This window comes from Python bivittatus, unplaced genomic scaffold (genome assembly GCF_059951505.1).
Source record: "Python bivittatus isolate LINGU-HERP-01145 unplaced genomic scaffold, Pbiv_v1 ctg000700_np1212, whole genome shotgun sequence".
In the NCBI taxonomy this organism is placed as follows: Eukaryota; Metazoa; Chordata; class Lepidosauria; order Squamata; family Pythonidae; genus Python; species Python bivittatus.
In genome coordinates this window covers 71,434,299-71,450,880 of record NW_028277098.1, presented here as the reverse complement: position 1 = coordinate 71,450,880, position 16,582 = coordinate 71,434,299, and the positions used below count along the sequence as shown (strand labels likewise).

Here is a 16,582-nt window from a genome sequence, read left to right as displayed (position 1 = left end):
TATGTTTACAGCGAATGTTGTTACCCTGAAATTCCCTGTTGTAAATAATAGTCCCTATTGCTTTCTTGCTTGGCTGCTTTGGGGTAACATTCCTTGCCAGTGAGGTATCGCCCTAAAAAGGCAGTCACCATATGCAACATAGTTATCTCCTTTAATCCTGGAAGTGGGAGGTGACAGAAAGTGAGTATGATTCCTGATGCAGTCTTCCCTCTTCCACATCCAGGTTATTACACTGGCTGAAAATAACCCAGGGCTCATCTGTGTAAAAGTCTCTTTGTAAAAGGTTTCAGCTTGGCTTTGAATAGATCAGGAGAAGTTTGCTTCTTGATGAGTGGTGAGCAACATAAAATCTGAATCTGATAAACTTTCTTTGGCCAGTGTGTATATGTTTAGACAAGAGGGAGGGAGGGAAGGAAGGAAGGAAGGAAGGAAGGAAGGAAGGAAGGAAGGAAGGAAGGAAGGAAGGAAGGAAGGAGCTGAGAACTGTAGATTGGAAGCATTTCTTTAAATGACAGGTTCAGCATTCCAGATACTTGTCAGACAGAACTGAAGGCTTTTCTGAATGTCAAGTGCAGGATGTACAATAAATACATAAGAGGAAATAAAATTATTTTAGTTAAAATATCTAAAGTTAGGTGATAGCTCCAGAGCAAAACTACAGGTACTAAAGTCTTAGTCAGAAAATCAAGAGTAGATTGCAGCAAACATGGTTGCCATGTTGGAATTTCATAAATTCCATGAATGGGCAACAAGTAGCTTTCATAAATGGAGCATTTCTTGGAATGTATTTGCTCTTCTTTCCCCAGTCTGGGTTGAAGTCACTGGAAACCTTTTTTTTATTTTAAATTGTTCCAATTAACAATTGTTTTATAAATAACTATCAAACCATAGTCTAGATTCACAGCTATACATGTTTATATGGACCTTCTGCAAAGTAAAATTTGAATGTTGTGCTTATTAATTTAATTGCAATGTCTTTCTTATGCTAAGAACAATGGTTAGGATCCATTATGTGAAGACTACCTCCTATCCCCCAGTTTTAGCAAGCAATTTAATTCAAAATATTGTTTTATGTATTTGTTGAAAACAAACCATTGTGTAATTAACATGAAAAAACTGGACTGTGGACTTGCTCTAGCTTATTCACCATGAACTGTCCACCAGCAATGTAGGCCATGCAATTAGTGAATGACATTTTTGGAAGAACAGGAAAGCAAAGACTTGCTGTGCAAGAGTCCCTACCAGTGCTGTGTCACACATTTCTAGGAGAGTGAAACCTAATTTGCTAAACCTACCCCAGTACAGGCTTGACCTAGATAATTGGCTCCATTCTTTGATCTCACTTGGTCCCCTTCCAATTAACTAAAAGAGAAAGCAATTGCGGAGTGTTAATGAAAATAAATAGATCACAGCTGTCCCACAAACCAAGGGGTGGAGGAGATGATAGGAAGACATGGATATGTCAAGTTTAGTCCAAGATGCTGGAAACTGAGCACAGGAGACTGGCATATTATGGTGTGATCAAATTCACTGATGTCGTTGGGTTATCCTACGGACTGAGCTTGATGAGAATAGGGATATTTGAGAAATATATCTCACTTTTCTCTCACCCGATGTTGAGCTACAATTTCCATAATTCCCAGCCAGATGACAGGAAATTACAGGTATTGCAGTTCATCACATCTGAAGCCACCAGGTCATGAACAGCTGCTATTGGGCTTGCCAAGATTGCACTTTCTCATTCTGAGCCTAGTAATGCAGCTACAGGGGAAAATAAATTATTTGATTGTATGAGTAAGGAGATTCTTTGCAGTTCCATTCTGCTTCCAAGTCCCTAAGCCCCAGAGAACATGAAAATGAGGAATCATCTCATCCCCATCTCATCATCTCTGCATTTTTCTTAGAATCCTAGATGCAGATGTAAAATGGTTTTTGTTCCGTAGCTCCTCACTTTCCAAACTAACACCTTTACCAGTTTTAAGGCAAAGATGGGTAACCTGCAGCTGACAGTCAGTCCTGAAATGTTATGACCTATGGAGCTGAGTGACCATTATGCCCAAACTAGGATTTCCTGCTGTTTTAAGGGTTATTTTAGTATTTTAGGATCTACTTTTTATTCTGGTTGTGGCAGCTGCGCCCCCCAGAGTGTGAACCAAGGCAAGGAAAGATTTCTTGCCCACTTCGGGTTTGAGGGATGGGATAGGGCATGCTGGAGATATTTGTGGTGATGTTCTCATTGGCCCTGTTCAGTTAATATGTTTGGCCAGATCAGCCACTGATCCAGTCAAATCTCTTTACTAGTGGTTCTGGCATCACTCAATCACACTGTGTCAAATTTACCATTTGGAGAATAGAGAGTCCTCACCAATATTCTGTTGGAAGTATCTGGTATCCCGTGAGTCTTTGCAACAGAAAAGTACTAGAAAATCTTCATGTTATGGTAGTCACTTCCCAACTGGCCATGCAAGCAACAATAAGTGTACTTTGGCCACTGTAGTGAGTTAATTTTTGGCAATGTATTCTTAATGAAAGGGTTGGCTTTTTCAGCCACTCTTTTCTTCAGTTTTCTTTCTTTTTCTTGATGAACTGGGAATGGTCAACTGGCCAGGTTTTGGTGTTTCCAGAGCATGACTGATTGATTAGAATTCAGTGGCTTGTGGGCCAGACCCAGTCCATTATCTTATGTTGCTTAGATGCATTACTGGAATTATGATAAAGGAAAGCTTTTGTAGATTACATTTCAGTTTTGTCAATAATTTTAGTTCCTTTTTTCTTTTGGTCATCTAATACAGAGCAGGTTTTGAATAACACCCATTGCTCCATCAGCCATTACAGGGAACAAAAAGGTTCAAACCTATGAAATATAAGGTTGGAAAATATTAACAGGTATTTTGTGTAGCAAATTGCCTGGCTAGTTTAAAAAAACCCTGTAATGCTGTTGGAATGAAATCTTAAAAATACCCCCACAGGAGCTGTTCTTTCAGCACCACCAATGTAGGTGACTGAAAGCTCAGGGCTCTTGAAAATTAAAAGCTCACCCATTTGATTTGTTGAACTTTCTGATTACTGAGTTTCTGTTAGAGGTTTGCATACGCCTGCCTGCTTCCCTCTGTTTCTTTTTCCAGATGAGAAGAAAATAGAGTGTTGATTACTGTTGTTTGTACAATACTGACGGCAGGCAGCGTATGTATCCACAGTTCCCAGTTTGTTTGCTGCCTCTTCTTTCACTCTTTTAGCAGCTGGGTGTCGCTTTTAAAATATTCAAAACATCTGCACATTTGCAGCCTACATGTTCCTCAATTTGGGTCTCATTTCACACCTTTTGTCTGCGGTCAAACCATAGTAACTCTTAACTGTTTGTGCTCCAAGGAGACCAAAATGTCTGTTTTTTTAAAAAGCAAGCATTTGTCTAGTTTCCACAGAACCCCTGTAGGTTATCTATTTACTTAAAATAATTTTTATTTATTTATTTTATTTTATTTATATATCAAATTTGTCACTGCCCATCTCGTTGAAACCACTCTAATGGCAGTGATAATGGCAGTTTGATGCATGAGATTACGTTCAATGTTTGTAAACTCCAGCACAGAACATGCAGTGATATACAGAAGTGGAGGCAACAGAGTTAACATAATCAGCAAACTAAATTAGTCATCATCTCTTTTCACAATAGTTTATATAAATAGTTGCACTATAAAAAGTACTTATGCATGTCTGTTGCTGGTTCCTTTTCAGTAGATTGATGAAGGAAGGTGCTTAACAAGTTTAGGCCTGCTGTTGCTTTGGACAGAATGTTATCCAATGTCATTTGTTATTAGCATCAATGTTGCTCTAGAGCAGTATTTCTCAGCCTTAGCAACTTTAAGATGAGTGGACTTCAACTCCAAGAATTCCCAGAATTCAGAATCTTGCAAGTCTGAAAGTACAAATCTCCCGCCCTCCCAATTTACCACCTGAGTAGGTAGTGTGGGCCCTAAGTTTCTTTTTCTGGCTGTCACTGTGTTGCAGACTCCTTTCTCTTTTATCTGATCATTCCCTAGTGACATGTCTTCCCCCCATCTTTCAAGCTTACCCTCACATTCCATCACATAGTGCCAGATGATGGGCCCATCACATTGGATGGCACCCAGTATGCTACTGGGGAAGAACTCAGTATAAAGTTTGGAGTATAAAATGGTGTTCATTACACAGGTAGATTAAACAAATCAATAGAAATCTGCTATTTTGGAACTATAATAAATATTTCATAGAGCTAAGTATTAAGTAATATATTAATGCTTTTTCTGTAGGAATCTTGATATTAACTGAACACCTTACCTTGCTTGTTGAATGAAAAGAGAGAGGGGTGATCTAGAATTGCTAACTATTGTTTAAATGCCAACTGAAGGAAAATCTTGTATACCTTTATTGATCTCTCTAGTAAACTGTAATAATGCCAAAATGACAAGTGTACAGTGACTTCATTATATAAATGATGTATCCTGAAGTATTTGTGTCCTGATATCTCATGCAAATACTAACTTGTTGCATTTGTATGACTATGTCATCATGCACATTTCAGCATTCGCCCCCACTTACCCCACCAGAAATCCCATATATACTTAAGTATTTTGTAGTGATAAGGATGTAAGTAAATGATGATTTATTAAGGGATATCAAGATAGATTGAACTTCAGAGGAAAACAGTTAAATATGAGCACATCATTGAAACACCAATGTTGAGTTTGATATGATGCCTTCTTTTCTTAATTTCTGAATTAAAATTCTTCCTTGTCTGTTTTTGATTGTTCTAATACTCCTCATGGGCTGACAGCTATATACTACAAAAGCTAGAAGACAAAATTTTGGAACTATTGCTAAGGATGATGAATGAAATATAGGTGACAAAAACAATACCAAAGACATGGGAAGAAGCATATGTAACTTTGATTTATAAGGAAGGGAATCATCTGAAGAAATCTCAATCATATATACCAGTTTCTTTACTGAATGCCAATTATAAGATATTCATTACAATATTAATGTCTGAGTAAGTGCATTTCTGAAGTAATACATACAGATCAAACAGGTTATATTCCCAAGAGGAAGATGAAGGACAGCAGCAGATTTATAATAAATGCATTAGAATACATCAGCAATAAGAAAAAGAAGGTGGCAGTAATTTTCCTAGATGCAGAAAAAGCTTTTGATAATTTGGAATAGACTTTCTTACTAGGGGTTTTAAAGAAAATGGATCCAGAAGAAGAATACAAAACTTGGATGGAGAGTATATCTCAGTGACAAACGGCAAATATTTCAGCAAATGGAATATTCTCTACAAGTTTCCCAGTAAGTAAAGGTACAAGGCAAAGGTGTCCACTCTCTCCTCTATGGTTTGTAATTGCTCTAGACATTTTAGTGAATAATATCTGAAAAGACTAACAAATAACTGGGATCAAAATTCAAGGAGAGGAATACAAAATAAAATGCTATGCAGGTGATGTAATGATGTAGTATTAACAATTATGCAGAAGAAAGAAAAAGGGACCTTGAGAAAGATGACAATTTGAAACACTTATACAAGTCAAGATCATCTATTAGGATGAATCTGTAAATTGTTACTGAAATATGATACAAATAAAGAACAAATTTAAAAAATTGCATGATAAAATGGATGCAAAATTTCAAAGAAGTAATCACAGTGGATCAATGGGAAGAGTTATGGAAGAAATAAAATTTACTCCAAGCTATAATTTAAAAGAAAATTGGTATAAAATGTTTTATAGATGATATATAGCTCTGTCAATGATTGCCAAGATGGACAAATTGTATGACAATAAATTCTGGAAATGCCATAATAAAGAAGGAATATTCTTTATTATGAAACTTTGCCAAGGATACAAGATTAGGAGATCAAAATTTGAGAATATGCAGCAATGACAAAACTAACCATATACAGTATATTCGTAATAAAATCCTAACTAAATTCAAGCAGGAATGGCTTCCTTATATACAATACATTACACAGCAAGGCAAATTCAGACATTTGGAATACAGTTTTTAGGAAAACAGCTAAGAGACCAATCAAAAACAATTGACAAAAAGGACTTAAACAGATATTAGCAATAACCTCCAATATTTAACATTCAAAGTATAGTACAAATATTTAGGTACTGGTTAGCAGTTGGGGAAATAAATGGAAGGGAAGGGGAGAATACATAACAAAGAGTTTTCTTTTTCATAAAGTTTTATCTATTAGAAGTTATCTTCTACTTTCCTTTTTAAATCTTTATTCTTGTATGATTTCTGTTTAAATTAACTTCCAAAGCTTTAAAAAAAATTAAGAGAGAGAAAAAGTGGCTAAGAAAAATGGAGAGCTCTCATCAGGAATTACTGTTACGTGGAGCCTAAAATATAGAAAAACAGTAATCAAATAGCCCATGGTTTATACCAGAACTGATCTATTGAGAGGATTAGTGAGTGACACAGTACTTTGATTCCATCTTCTAAACTTTCCAGTATAGATGCTCAGGCTAAATCTTGGCCTTAGCTAAGATCCAGGTTTAAACTGCAGAATTATTGTCTGCACTGTCAGATGTTCTTGATTCAAAAGCGTAATAATGTCTGTATACTGATCGTCAGCTTTCCAAACCAATGTATTAATATTACTATTGTTTCATTATTTGTATTACTTGAGTGTCTATAACGCTTATTCCCTAAGTATAGTGCTACAATTGTGCCACAAGTTTAAAGCAGAGCAAAAATACAGTAACATCTTTTTGCCCATTTTCCCTATCAGGGAGTGGACTTCCTTAAAGAGTGTCATTGGATGACAAGGTATTGACACAGTAAGAAATACTGATGCTTTGCCATCCTTACTGCCACAGTGTAGTCTTCTCTACTAGTGCTTCAGGTGTTGCTTCTATTGCTTGTTCTTCAGAAGCTTCTCAATAAACCAAGGAGGATCCAGGGATTGGCAAATATCACATCAAGCTACTATGATTAGGAGGAAAACTGTTGCTCAAAGAGGAAGACCAAAAAAGTCATCTCATCCCCCAATCCCCTCCAAACAAAAAACTATGTGGTATCCTGCAGAAGGAACTCTTCCGTGAGTCTGAAGATGGCACCGACCCCTTGGAACATCACCCCTCTGGAGATTAGATCAGCGCTGGCCCTGCTAGCTTTTCACAAGCCTTAACTATGTGGCTTTGTTACCGGGCTTGGGATCTGGATGTATGGCAGAGCCAGTTCAGTGGTTGTGTTAATTTATTGTCAGCTGCTGATTGTATTTGTCTGAGTTTTTTTATATTGTTCTATATTTTTATATAGTTTTTAATTGGTGTTAGCCATCCTGAGTCATGAATTTGAGATGGATGGCCATATAAATTAAAATAATAAATAAATTATGCTGAGCCATCAAGGCATAACCAGTGTTAATACCTATCAAAATATCTATTTTACATCTAGATTACCCATTCTAGGCAGAATTGCATTCATCCACTCTAGCTAGAAATACCTTTCTGAGCTGATGATTCTTTTCTGGGTTGGCTTCCTCCCTGTACTTCATTCATCCTATGAACTAGGTTCAGTCTTTTTTCTACTGAGGGCTGTGTTCCATTGGGACCAATATGTTCATCCTGGAGTACCTACCATTGGGTAACAAATGCTGGAGGGAGGGAATAGGAATGGCATCTTCAGCCATTTCTCTCTGCTAGGAGACAGAATTGTGTGCAGTTAACTTGTCTTTTTCTTGTTCAGTCGTTAAGTTGTGTCCGACTCTTGGTGACCCCATGAACCATATTGCACCAGGCCTTCCTGTCCTTCACTGCCTCCTGGAGTTTGCTCAATTTCATGTTCATTGCTTTGGTGATGCTATCTAACCATCTCATCCTCTGCCATCCCCTTCTCCTTTTGCCTTCAATCTTTTTAACTTGTCTTACATTACCTGAATTAATCTGTCACCTTTGGGTGCAGTGGACAATGTGCTGTTATCAGTATTAAAATAAGATTTAACTGCCCATCTATTTTTCTGTAATATTTAGAATTAGAGAAGATGCCATCTTGTTTGCATAGACAGCAAAATATCTTGGGCCAACTGGGAGGGAAATCAATATATTGTTCTCTACATTCAAGACCAATTTAAAAGATTCTGATGTTTGGTTTTGAAATGTATAAATCCTCTTTCTTAATTTTGTAGTTGCAGTGACAAAAAAGGTAATACTGTGTCGCCAAGTTCTGTGAGAGATTTCATTGAATACAGATGGTTCACATGAGTTGGATCTGTATTTGGGAATAAGGCCAGATTTAAATCATGTGTAGAATGTTGACATCTGAAGTCTAAAGCTTTGTATTTCATGTCACTATGCAACTGGGAAGTGTTGTAGAAGTAAGTGACTGGGACACAGTATGGCCAGTTGACATTTGGGAGATCTAGCTTCTGTAATATGTATCTTCTCCAGAATTGTTCTTCCAAGGTGGTGGCAGCTTCCCACGGAAATGAACTACTGAGAATAGTGTCCTTGAAGTATCATGGGAAAAAACATTAAAATAAAATCCAGAGCAAACTTCCTCTGAGGAACTAACTCTCTTTCCTGCCCTTCCAGATGGAGCCAGCTGAGAGCCAAGATAGCAGCTGGAGGAATAGTCTGAAGTAGTGATAAGGGAAAATTGAGATCAATGTAGGAACCATTTCTTTTTTCTTTCTTTTTTCTGTATAGTTTGGTTATTAGGGAGCCATTGATAAATTCCTTATGCTCTGAGAAGTGTAATAGGGTGGAGAAAGCTTGATTACCAGAAATGTTTAAATGTTTAGCAACATAAATAAGCATAGTTTTGGTGAGTCTGCTTCCCAGTTTGGCAGGCAATACAGGATCTTGTGTATGAAAGAAGGATATTTCAGTCAGCAAACATCTGGTGAGAAATAGAACTTGAATTCCCAGATTTTGCATTCCTGCACGTACAGAATTGCAGCATGTGAGGAGTGATAGCTGTACAGCTTAAGGTTGAGGTGAGTTTATTCTTCCCCAGTCATTGCCTCTGTTCTACATTCATGCTGGGTTGAAATGTGGAAAGTTTGATTAGAATGAGTGGCAGGACAGATATTCCGGAGGGCAGTCATGTTAATATTTTGCAACAAAACAAAAGAAGGCAAAACAAAAGCAAATGTCTAGTGGCACCTTAAATTCTCTGACTTTTAAAGATGAGAAGATTCCGTTGATTGAAGGCCTAGGATTTAAAGCCTGGGACTCACTCTCTTGCTTTCACACACAGAAGATTTCCTTACTGCAGAACAGGAATCAAGCTCTCTGTGTGTGCATGTATGATTTCTTTCTTGCCTCAAGTAAAGCAAGTTATCCAGCTGCACTGAAACTATGATGCTTCTACGGATAAGTACGTACTGAACATGAGGTTGGATTTCTGGAGAGTTGAGACTTATTGCTGTGCCTAATGTAAAATTAAACACCATCCCCCATTTGAAAAACTCTAGTTAGTGGAGTCTACTGCTGTCATAGGCAGACTATGCTGCTGCTCACCTGCTTTACTCTCTGAAATTCCATTCAGTATTCACCCTGAATTGTCTTTTAATGTTAACCTCTTGGTCCTTGCCCTGCCCACAGTTTCAATAGAGAACAGGATTATGCTGTCTTGTACTGTTGCCTCTCCCCTCAGATTTCTCATTTGGAGATTAAGCATGCCAGCTTCTTTAATTGTTCCACATTGGACTTAGTTTCCTGATAACTTATTCTGCTCTTTGTCCCTTGTAAAAGTGTGGTTTCCAAAACTGGGCACAATACTCCTGCTGTGAATTGGTTGGAATAGAATGGCATAGAAATGTTCCTTATAAAATACTAAAATAAATAAAATAAAATATGTCTATTGTCATTTGAATACGGTGCTTCATTCTCTAGTTTCTCTTCAGATCATAAACAGTAAATGCCATGCTTCTGTTAATGCAGCCCAAGACTGCACGCTTCTTTGCTGCTGCACCATACTGCTTGCTTATGTTCAGGTGGTAATCCACTAAGACTCCTAGAGCCTTTGTGCACATGCTGCTATAAAGCCCCGTCTCCATACTCTTGTCCCTGGGTGCTTGATTTTTCCTACATATGCCAGACCTCATATTTGTCACTGTGTACATCAGCCTGTTGGTCTGATGTTCAAAATCACTGAATTATGATTTTTGTCCTTTAGGGAATAAATCAATCCCCCTAGCTTAGTATCATCTGCAAATTTGATAAGCATCCCTTTTGTTCCATCCACCAGGCTATTGATAAGGATGATGAAAAACACGGACAATTGTGAAAATTGTCACAATATTATATTATTGGGAACAGTGGAGAAGTCAGTGCGCTTCTATCTGTTGGGCAACAGCTTTCGGTAACCTTTTCAAACATCTAGTAGTAGAAATCTCAGAATATTTTGACTGCTGTGTCCCCTATCAATTGTGAAATGTATAAGCATTGATCGTATTGACAGCATGAGGTAGCTCTAGAGTATAAACTCCTTGATGCAACTCTGTTTCTTTATATATGATGTAAAGCACCAACATAGGGTGTTAATATTGTATAAAACAAGCCTCAAACAATCATCTGAGATTCATAGAACATAAGCATATGTCCGACAGAATCTTGAACAGAATCCTAAGCCTGTAGGGTCAGTGGAATGGAGATTCAAATTCATCTTCACCTTGGGAAGCTCTGAGGGATGTTGGACCACTCTCTCTCAGCCCAACCTTCCTGTGTGGTTTTTACTGAGGAGAAAAGTGGGAGAAGGAAGCATTGTGTATTTTGCCTCAAGCTCATAGAGAAAAAGTGGTATATAAAACAAACAAATAATTGTAATATATTTGTTTTCCATAAAATTCAGAACATCTCCTTGCTATTAATGCCACTCAGAAACACACTTTATTTTCTCCTCCCATTGGTGTTCCCAAAACATGTTATAAATAATCATATTTCCTTCCTTTAGTTTGAAAATAATTCCTTCCTGTATGTAAAATCTCACATATCTATGGGATATGTTTGCCAAAGTCTTTTGTATCTTAACACTAAAATTTTTCTTTCACTCTCCTGTTATTTGGGGGCAATTCATTTTCTTCTCCTATTGCAAGTCTGACAGCAGTACATTTACAGTTATATTTTTAAAATAACAGTACGACTTTTCTGATCCTTTGTTAATTCAGAAACAGCTGGGGAGCAAATTAAGTTATGTGCAGATTCGCTTGCAGAATCTCTGCTGACCACCCATTTAAGCTGAGCAACAGCAGCACAGCAACTCTAGTTCTTTCTTTCATGTGATGAAAAAAAAAGAAGCTGTAAAAACGTACAACTCTTATATAACAATAAAAATGTGTATTAATGTTGTATTATATATTTAAATTTAAATAGTGGAACAAAAATAAAAAATGGGAAATTAAACATAAGCTAGTGTATGTTGTCCACATTTATAAATGGTTCTCCAGCCTCCCAGTGGTAAAATGCTGGTTAAAAGACTTTCAAATATGGAAAGAGAGAAAAGTTTTTCAGACCATTATACAATTAATGGAGAATAGGCATCCTTCAAACTTTGTAGTATAATCTTTTGTGTGCTGTCATAAAAGCATGCAATATCCATTTCCATTGTCCAGCTCTTAATGTTTAAAACATATGTACATATGTACAGTATCTTCTGCCTAAAAGAGACCTGCCTTAGTGCATGACTACATCATATGAATCAGTCCTGCATATTGATTGTAACAATTACCTGAACCTATCCATTTTTCTTGAAAAGATATGTAAGTGCCCAATCAACATGCAATAATATTTTTGTTAATCATAATTTTAAATTTATAGAAATAAATTTATAGATACCCAAATAGTCTTCAAATGGTACTCATGTGTCAGGCATTCCAATTCCTTATTCCATGCCTCCTTATAATTTTATACATCTAACTGTATGTATTCTAACAACCGTTTATAAATAAGTAGAATGGACTTGTTATATAAAGAGCATGTTAAATTCTTTGATACTAGAGAATATTCAAAAGTGCTTAGGGTCTGTATCTAATCTGCACTCTGGGCAAATTATGTTTATATATGTTACAACTTGTCAAAGTAATAATAATAATATAATTGAACTGCCTTCCTATTTTCAAGTATGGATCCCCTCATGTCAATTTAGCATGATCATAAAGAAATCAGATTTAGCATGCTATTACTCACAATGGAATATTACTTCTTTACATAATGCAGTTAAGCCTATAAATCACTAGGAGAGCTTACCAATGGTTGCAGAGAGAAGTGCTAGTCGACGGAAGAGTCGTGGTAGGTTATCTGTAATGGTCCTCTGAAGAGCTTCTGGCAGCTGCTACTGTGATTTCCTACAATTCCTCTGAGTAACATAGCTGTGTGCTTCAGACTTAGTGGTCTCATGCTATTATTTATCAGTATTTAGTTTTGTGGTAATTCTGTAAGATCCTACATTGACTGGGTCCGTGCATTGTGCTAAGCCTCAAAGTAGTTTGTTTTTGGTTTGGCATAATGTCTGAACCACCCATTCTAGCTTATGCAAACAAGCTGGAAAGACTTGTTCAATAAGTCATGGCTTTAAAAAATCAGGTATAATGCAGGGAATGAATCCAAACATTGAGACTTATTGCTGATTTGTTCTGAGCAATTTGTACAATAAATAGTGGTAAATTCATGATAAATACTTTTATCCTAACTTTGTGTTTCCCATTACAAATAATGGGGCTTTTAAAACCACCATCAGTTAAGTTAGTTAATGATAAATTAGGGTAAACAAATTGTCCATATCAGGTCAGATTTAACAAAAAAAAAAAAAAATCCCCTTATGGTGTCTTCAAAACAGTATTAAAGTTAAAGCAGCTGAATGCTATACATTAAAGTAGTTCAAAACATTTCCTTGAAATAAAAGAACACATTTCTTGTACCCTCCTTCTACCTACCATGCTAGATTACATAGTAACATTTGTAATCTATGTTTGAGCTATTTTTAGTAAACAAAATATTAAGTCTGTAATATTAATCTGATGAACTGTATAAATGTCTGGAAAAGGTTGATTTTTTTATAAATCTCCAGAATAGTTGAACTGACAGTTTGAAGGAAATCAATAAGCCATTTGACTTAAATGACATATATTTATCCAAATTTATTCAAATTCTCAATTCAAATTCAAATATTTATTAGTAAATCATCTTTTACTGGAAAGCTTTTTTTTTTTTAAAGACATTACAGCTCAAAAGCATACACTCCCCTTAATATTGTTTAAATAATAAGTAAAAGCACTAAAAGCTATCAGCATATTAAATTTAGCATACCCAAGAAACTATTTTTATTGTCTAAGATGGTGAACTTGATTTCAGTATTATATAGGCAGAAAATAGCAATTTCAGTGTTATTACAGCTAGCAATCTTTTTTCTTATTGGTAAATCATATGAAAAAGTAAAATTAAAACTAAATTAAAAAAAGGGGAAAAGATTTTTACTTGCAGATGTACATGTCTTTGTGCTGGACAGGTTTGGCTGCTGAAGCTCCAGACTTAATATCCTCTGGTTTCTGTTTTCTCAGATTGATCCTCCTCCATCCACGTTTTGCTGATGATGAATGGAACGGCCAATGTGAATGCAGCTGGACGCAGCCATTATGCCTCCTCTATACCTATTCCCAGAGCTGCATCTCATAGCAAGATACATACCCTAACAGCATCTCCTAAACTGCCCCCTAAACAGAACAGTGTGGGAACATTTTCCTCACCAAGGACATCATCTCCGAGGACAGGGAAGGCACTGGTAAGCTCAAGCAGTGGAGCTCCTAAAGGATCGAAGCAGAAGCTCATGGTTAAGGCTGCAGCTGCTGCAAGCCCTAAGCCAGAGAAAGCAGAGGTATCTGGGAGCCATGGTGAGACAGATGAGACGGACCCTAGCCTTAGCTCGGGTTTGGTGTCTGGCTGCAATAGTCCCTGGGGCTTACAAAAGGCCAGTTCCAGATCCACTAGGATAGTGAAGAAAGCTGCTATTCAGACAACTGAGAAAGTAAAGAACACCTCAAAACAAGGTGAAAGTAATAGCAGCCTTGGTGCTGTGAGGGTCCTTGGAAAGCCCAGCACAGCTGCAGAACCTGCAAAGACCACTCACCTGCCAGGGAAGAGCCCTTCATATCTCAACCTGTATAATGAGACATTAATGTCCAAGACTTCAGAGGGATCTACCACAAAGAGGCCTCAGAGCTGTCCAATAAAAGGTCAATCAGCCTCAGAAGCCAATTGGAAGGAAAATGGAACATCCAAGCGAGAAGATAATCCTCAGACAATTTCATTGGATACAAGCAACCTTAATAAGGGACCTGTGTTACACACGGCACCCATCAGTTTTTCTTCTGTGCCACAGCACAACCATCCCATTATGGCCACTGTAGCCCCTTTCCATTATCGGTAAGTGTCACTGAGTATCTATACCTGGATGTATCTTTCTTAGACACCTAGGTTAAAGATGAGAAGAAAAAGAGCTGTAGCTCTGCTTCCCATTATCCAAATGTTATCAGATAAGATGTATCATAGGAAAGTTTAGCATTTGACTGATGCAAAGAATTTATGAGCCAAGGTGGGAGAAGAACAACTCCATTTTTAGACTCTAGCACTAAAAACAAGCTATCACTTAGGACCAAATTCATTAACACAGTGAGACTTGTTAAGAATTTGATTTGAATAGATCTATTCAGAGAGTTGCTTGTAGCAAAATTATTTGCATTATTGCTTCCCCAGGTTCTCAGATAGCATTATTGCCTGATCAGATTGTAGAGAGTTTGCTGTGGCACCCTAATGGTACAGTGAACTATATGCTCATGGAGATATTGTATATGTATCGTAACAATTGCGGGATTGCTCTGACATATGCCAAGCAGCTGTCATATGCCAGTCCAAGTTCATTTAGCTAAAATATTCACTGCACTCATTATATTGGGTCATGTGACTTGCCACCTTAGGTCAAAGAAATCAGTTCTTCCTAGAAGGATCTGGCCTCTGACTTATGCAGAGGCCAGGCAAGAGACAGAACTATGGTTTAATAATTATAACCCTTCTGTGCATTATGTTAAGATGGCTGGAGATATATAATAGGCCTATGCAAATTGGGTCCAATCCAATTTGAACTGTTAATTTGGGTTGACAAGTTGATCTGACTAAAATTAACAATTTGATTTGGAAAATTAATCTAATTCAATTTGGACGTCTAAATCAAATAATCAGAATCATGATAATTTGATTTGAACCCATGTATGCATATACAAAAAGGGCCTGAATTGGTCTGAATTGAATCGATTCAGCGGTGTCTGTTTCGATTTGAACTAAAGCATCACTTCAGTTCGAAAATTCGATAGACTCAGTGAATTGCCTTCAGACTATTTCCAAATTAAATATTTGTAATATATTATGGGTATGAAGAGAAATTGATTGGTTGTGCCTTTTCTGCCTACCAGATGGCAGGGTGAGAAAGAGAAGAGCAGCCTTCCTCAGGAGGAAGAGGCATGTGATGTACAGCAGCCCAACCTTCCCGAAGGGCCTGAACTCGCCCTGAGAGGCATGAGTAAGTAGAAATTATGGCAGGATCACTCTCTTTAGTGGTGCCAGTGGCTCAGAATCCATGGCACATGGATGTAAAGGAAAGTGGATCTGCTTTGGTGTGCTGCATGAGGATGCAACTACCCCTCTTCAAGCAGTAGCCACATCCACGATTCTTCCTGGACACTGAAATTTGTGAACTGACTAGTGGGGGAAAATTTCTAATGGTCATTTTCCATTGTCCAATACTGTTCTTCCTTTAGCTTTGAATTGGGGCTCTGGATGCAAAGCAAGAGATCTCAGATCTGCCGAGTATTGGTTATATATTCTGAAGTCCAGTATAATAATGGTCTATTGTAACCACCAAGGTAGCTTGATTATTGGTCTTGACTAGGTTAGGAGAATGACTCTGAAAGCTTCCCGAACTGAACTTAAAATACCCAGCTAAGCCAGAATAGGTCCCACAGAGTGAAAGAAGAGAGATCAGTGTTTTCAGAAATAGAATTCACAATTTGTGATTCTCTGCACAGTAGTGCCTGGATACATATAAAGGTAATTCTTGCTTAGCAACCACAATTGGGATTAGCAACTCTGTTGCTAAGTGCAGCAGTTGCTAAGTGGAAAATCATGACTATGACAGGCTTATGACCTCACTTCCCATTTGGTCATTAAGTGAGACACTGCGGTTGTTAAGTGAAACATCACTTATTTAACTGCAACTTATGATTTTACATTTACCTTCTCTATTTAACTCTCTTGTTGCAAGCTAGTTGCAAAGGACACAGATGGCGATCATGTGACCACAGGACCCTGCAGTGGTCATAAATGCGAGGATTGGTCACAAAGCTATTTTTTTTTACACCATCGTAATTTTGAATGGTCACTAAATGAGGCAGTCAGTAAGCGAGGACTATCTACATATTTTATCCATTGCAGTTTTTCAGTTTTAAATAAGACTAATATTCAGACAAATGTATCAAACATTTATCTCATAATGGAACAACTGCTATAGATTCTACTATATTATAATTTCTCTTTGAAAATGT

General features: G+C 37.2%; 1 protein-coding gene across 7 annotated transcripts in view; it reads left to right on the top strand.

The window, feature by feature from the left end:
• Positions 1–16,582, top strand: part of NAV1 (neuron navigator 1) — a 297,342-nt gene that overhangs the window by 38,166 nt on the left and 242,594 nt on the right. For all 7 annotated transcript variants that reach the window (XR_015798556.1, XM_088154273.1, XM_088154270.1 and 4 more), the window contains exons 2-3: positions 13,550–14,411; positions 15,455–15,561. Coding sequence is in view for 6 of the 7 variants with exons in the window: in XM_088154273.1 (XP_088010399.1) it covers positions 13,579–14,411; positions 15,455–15,561 (940 nt within the window). In the remaining variant the exon portion in view is untranslated. The remainder of the gene's footprint in view (positions 1–13,549; positions 14,412–15,454; positions 15,562–16,582) is intronic.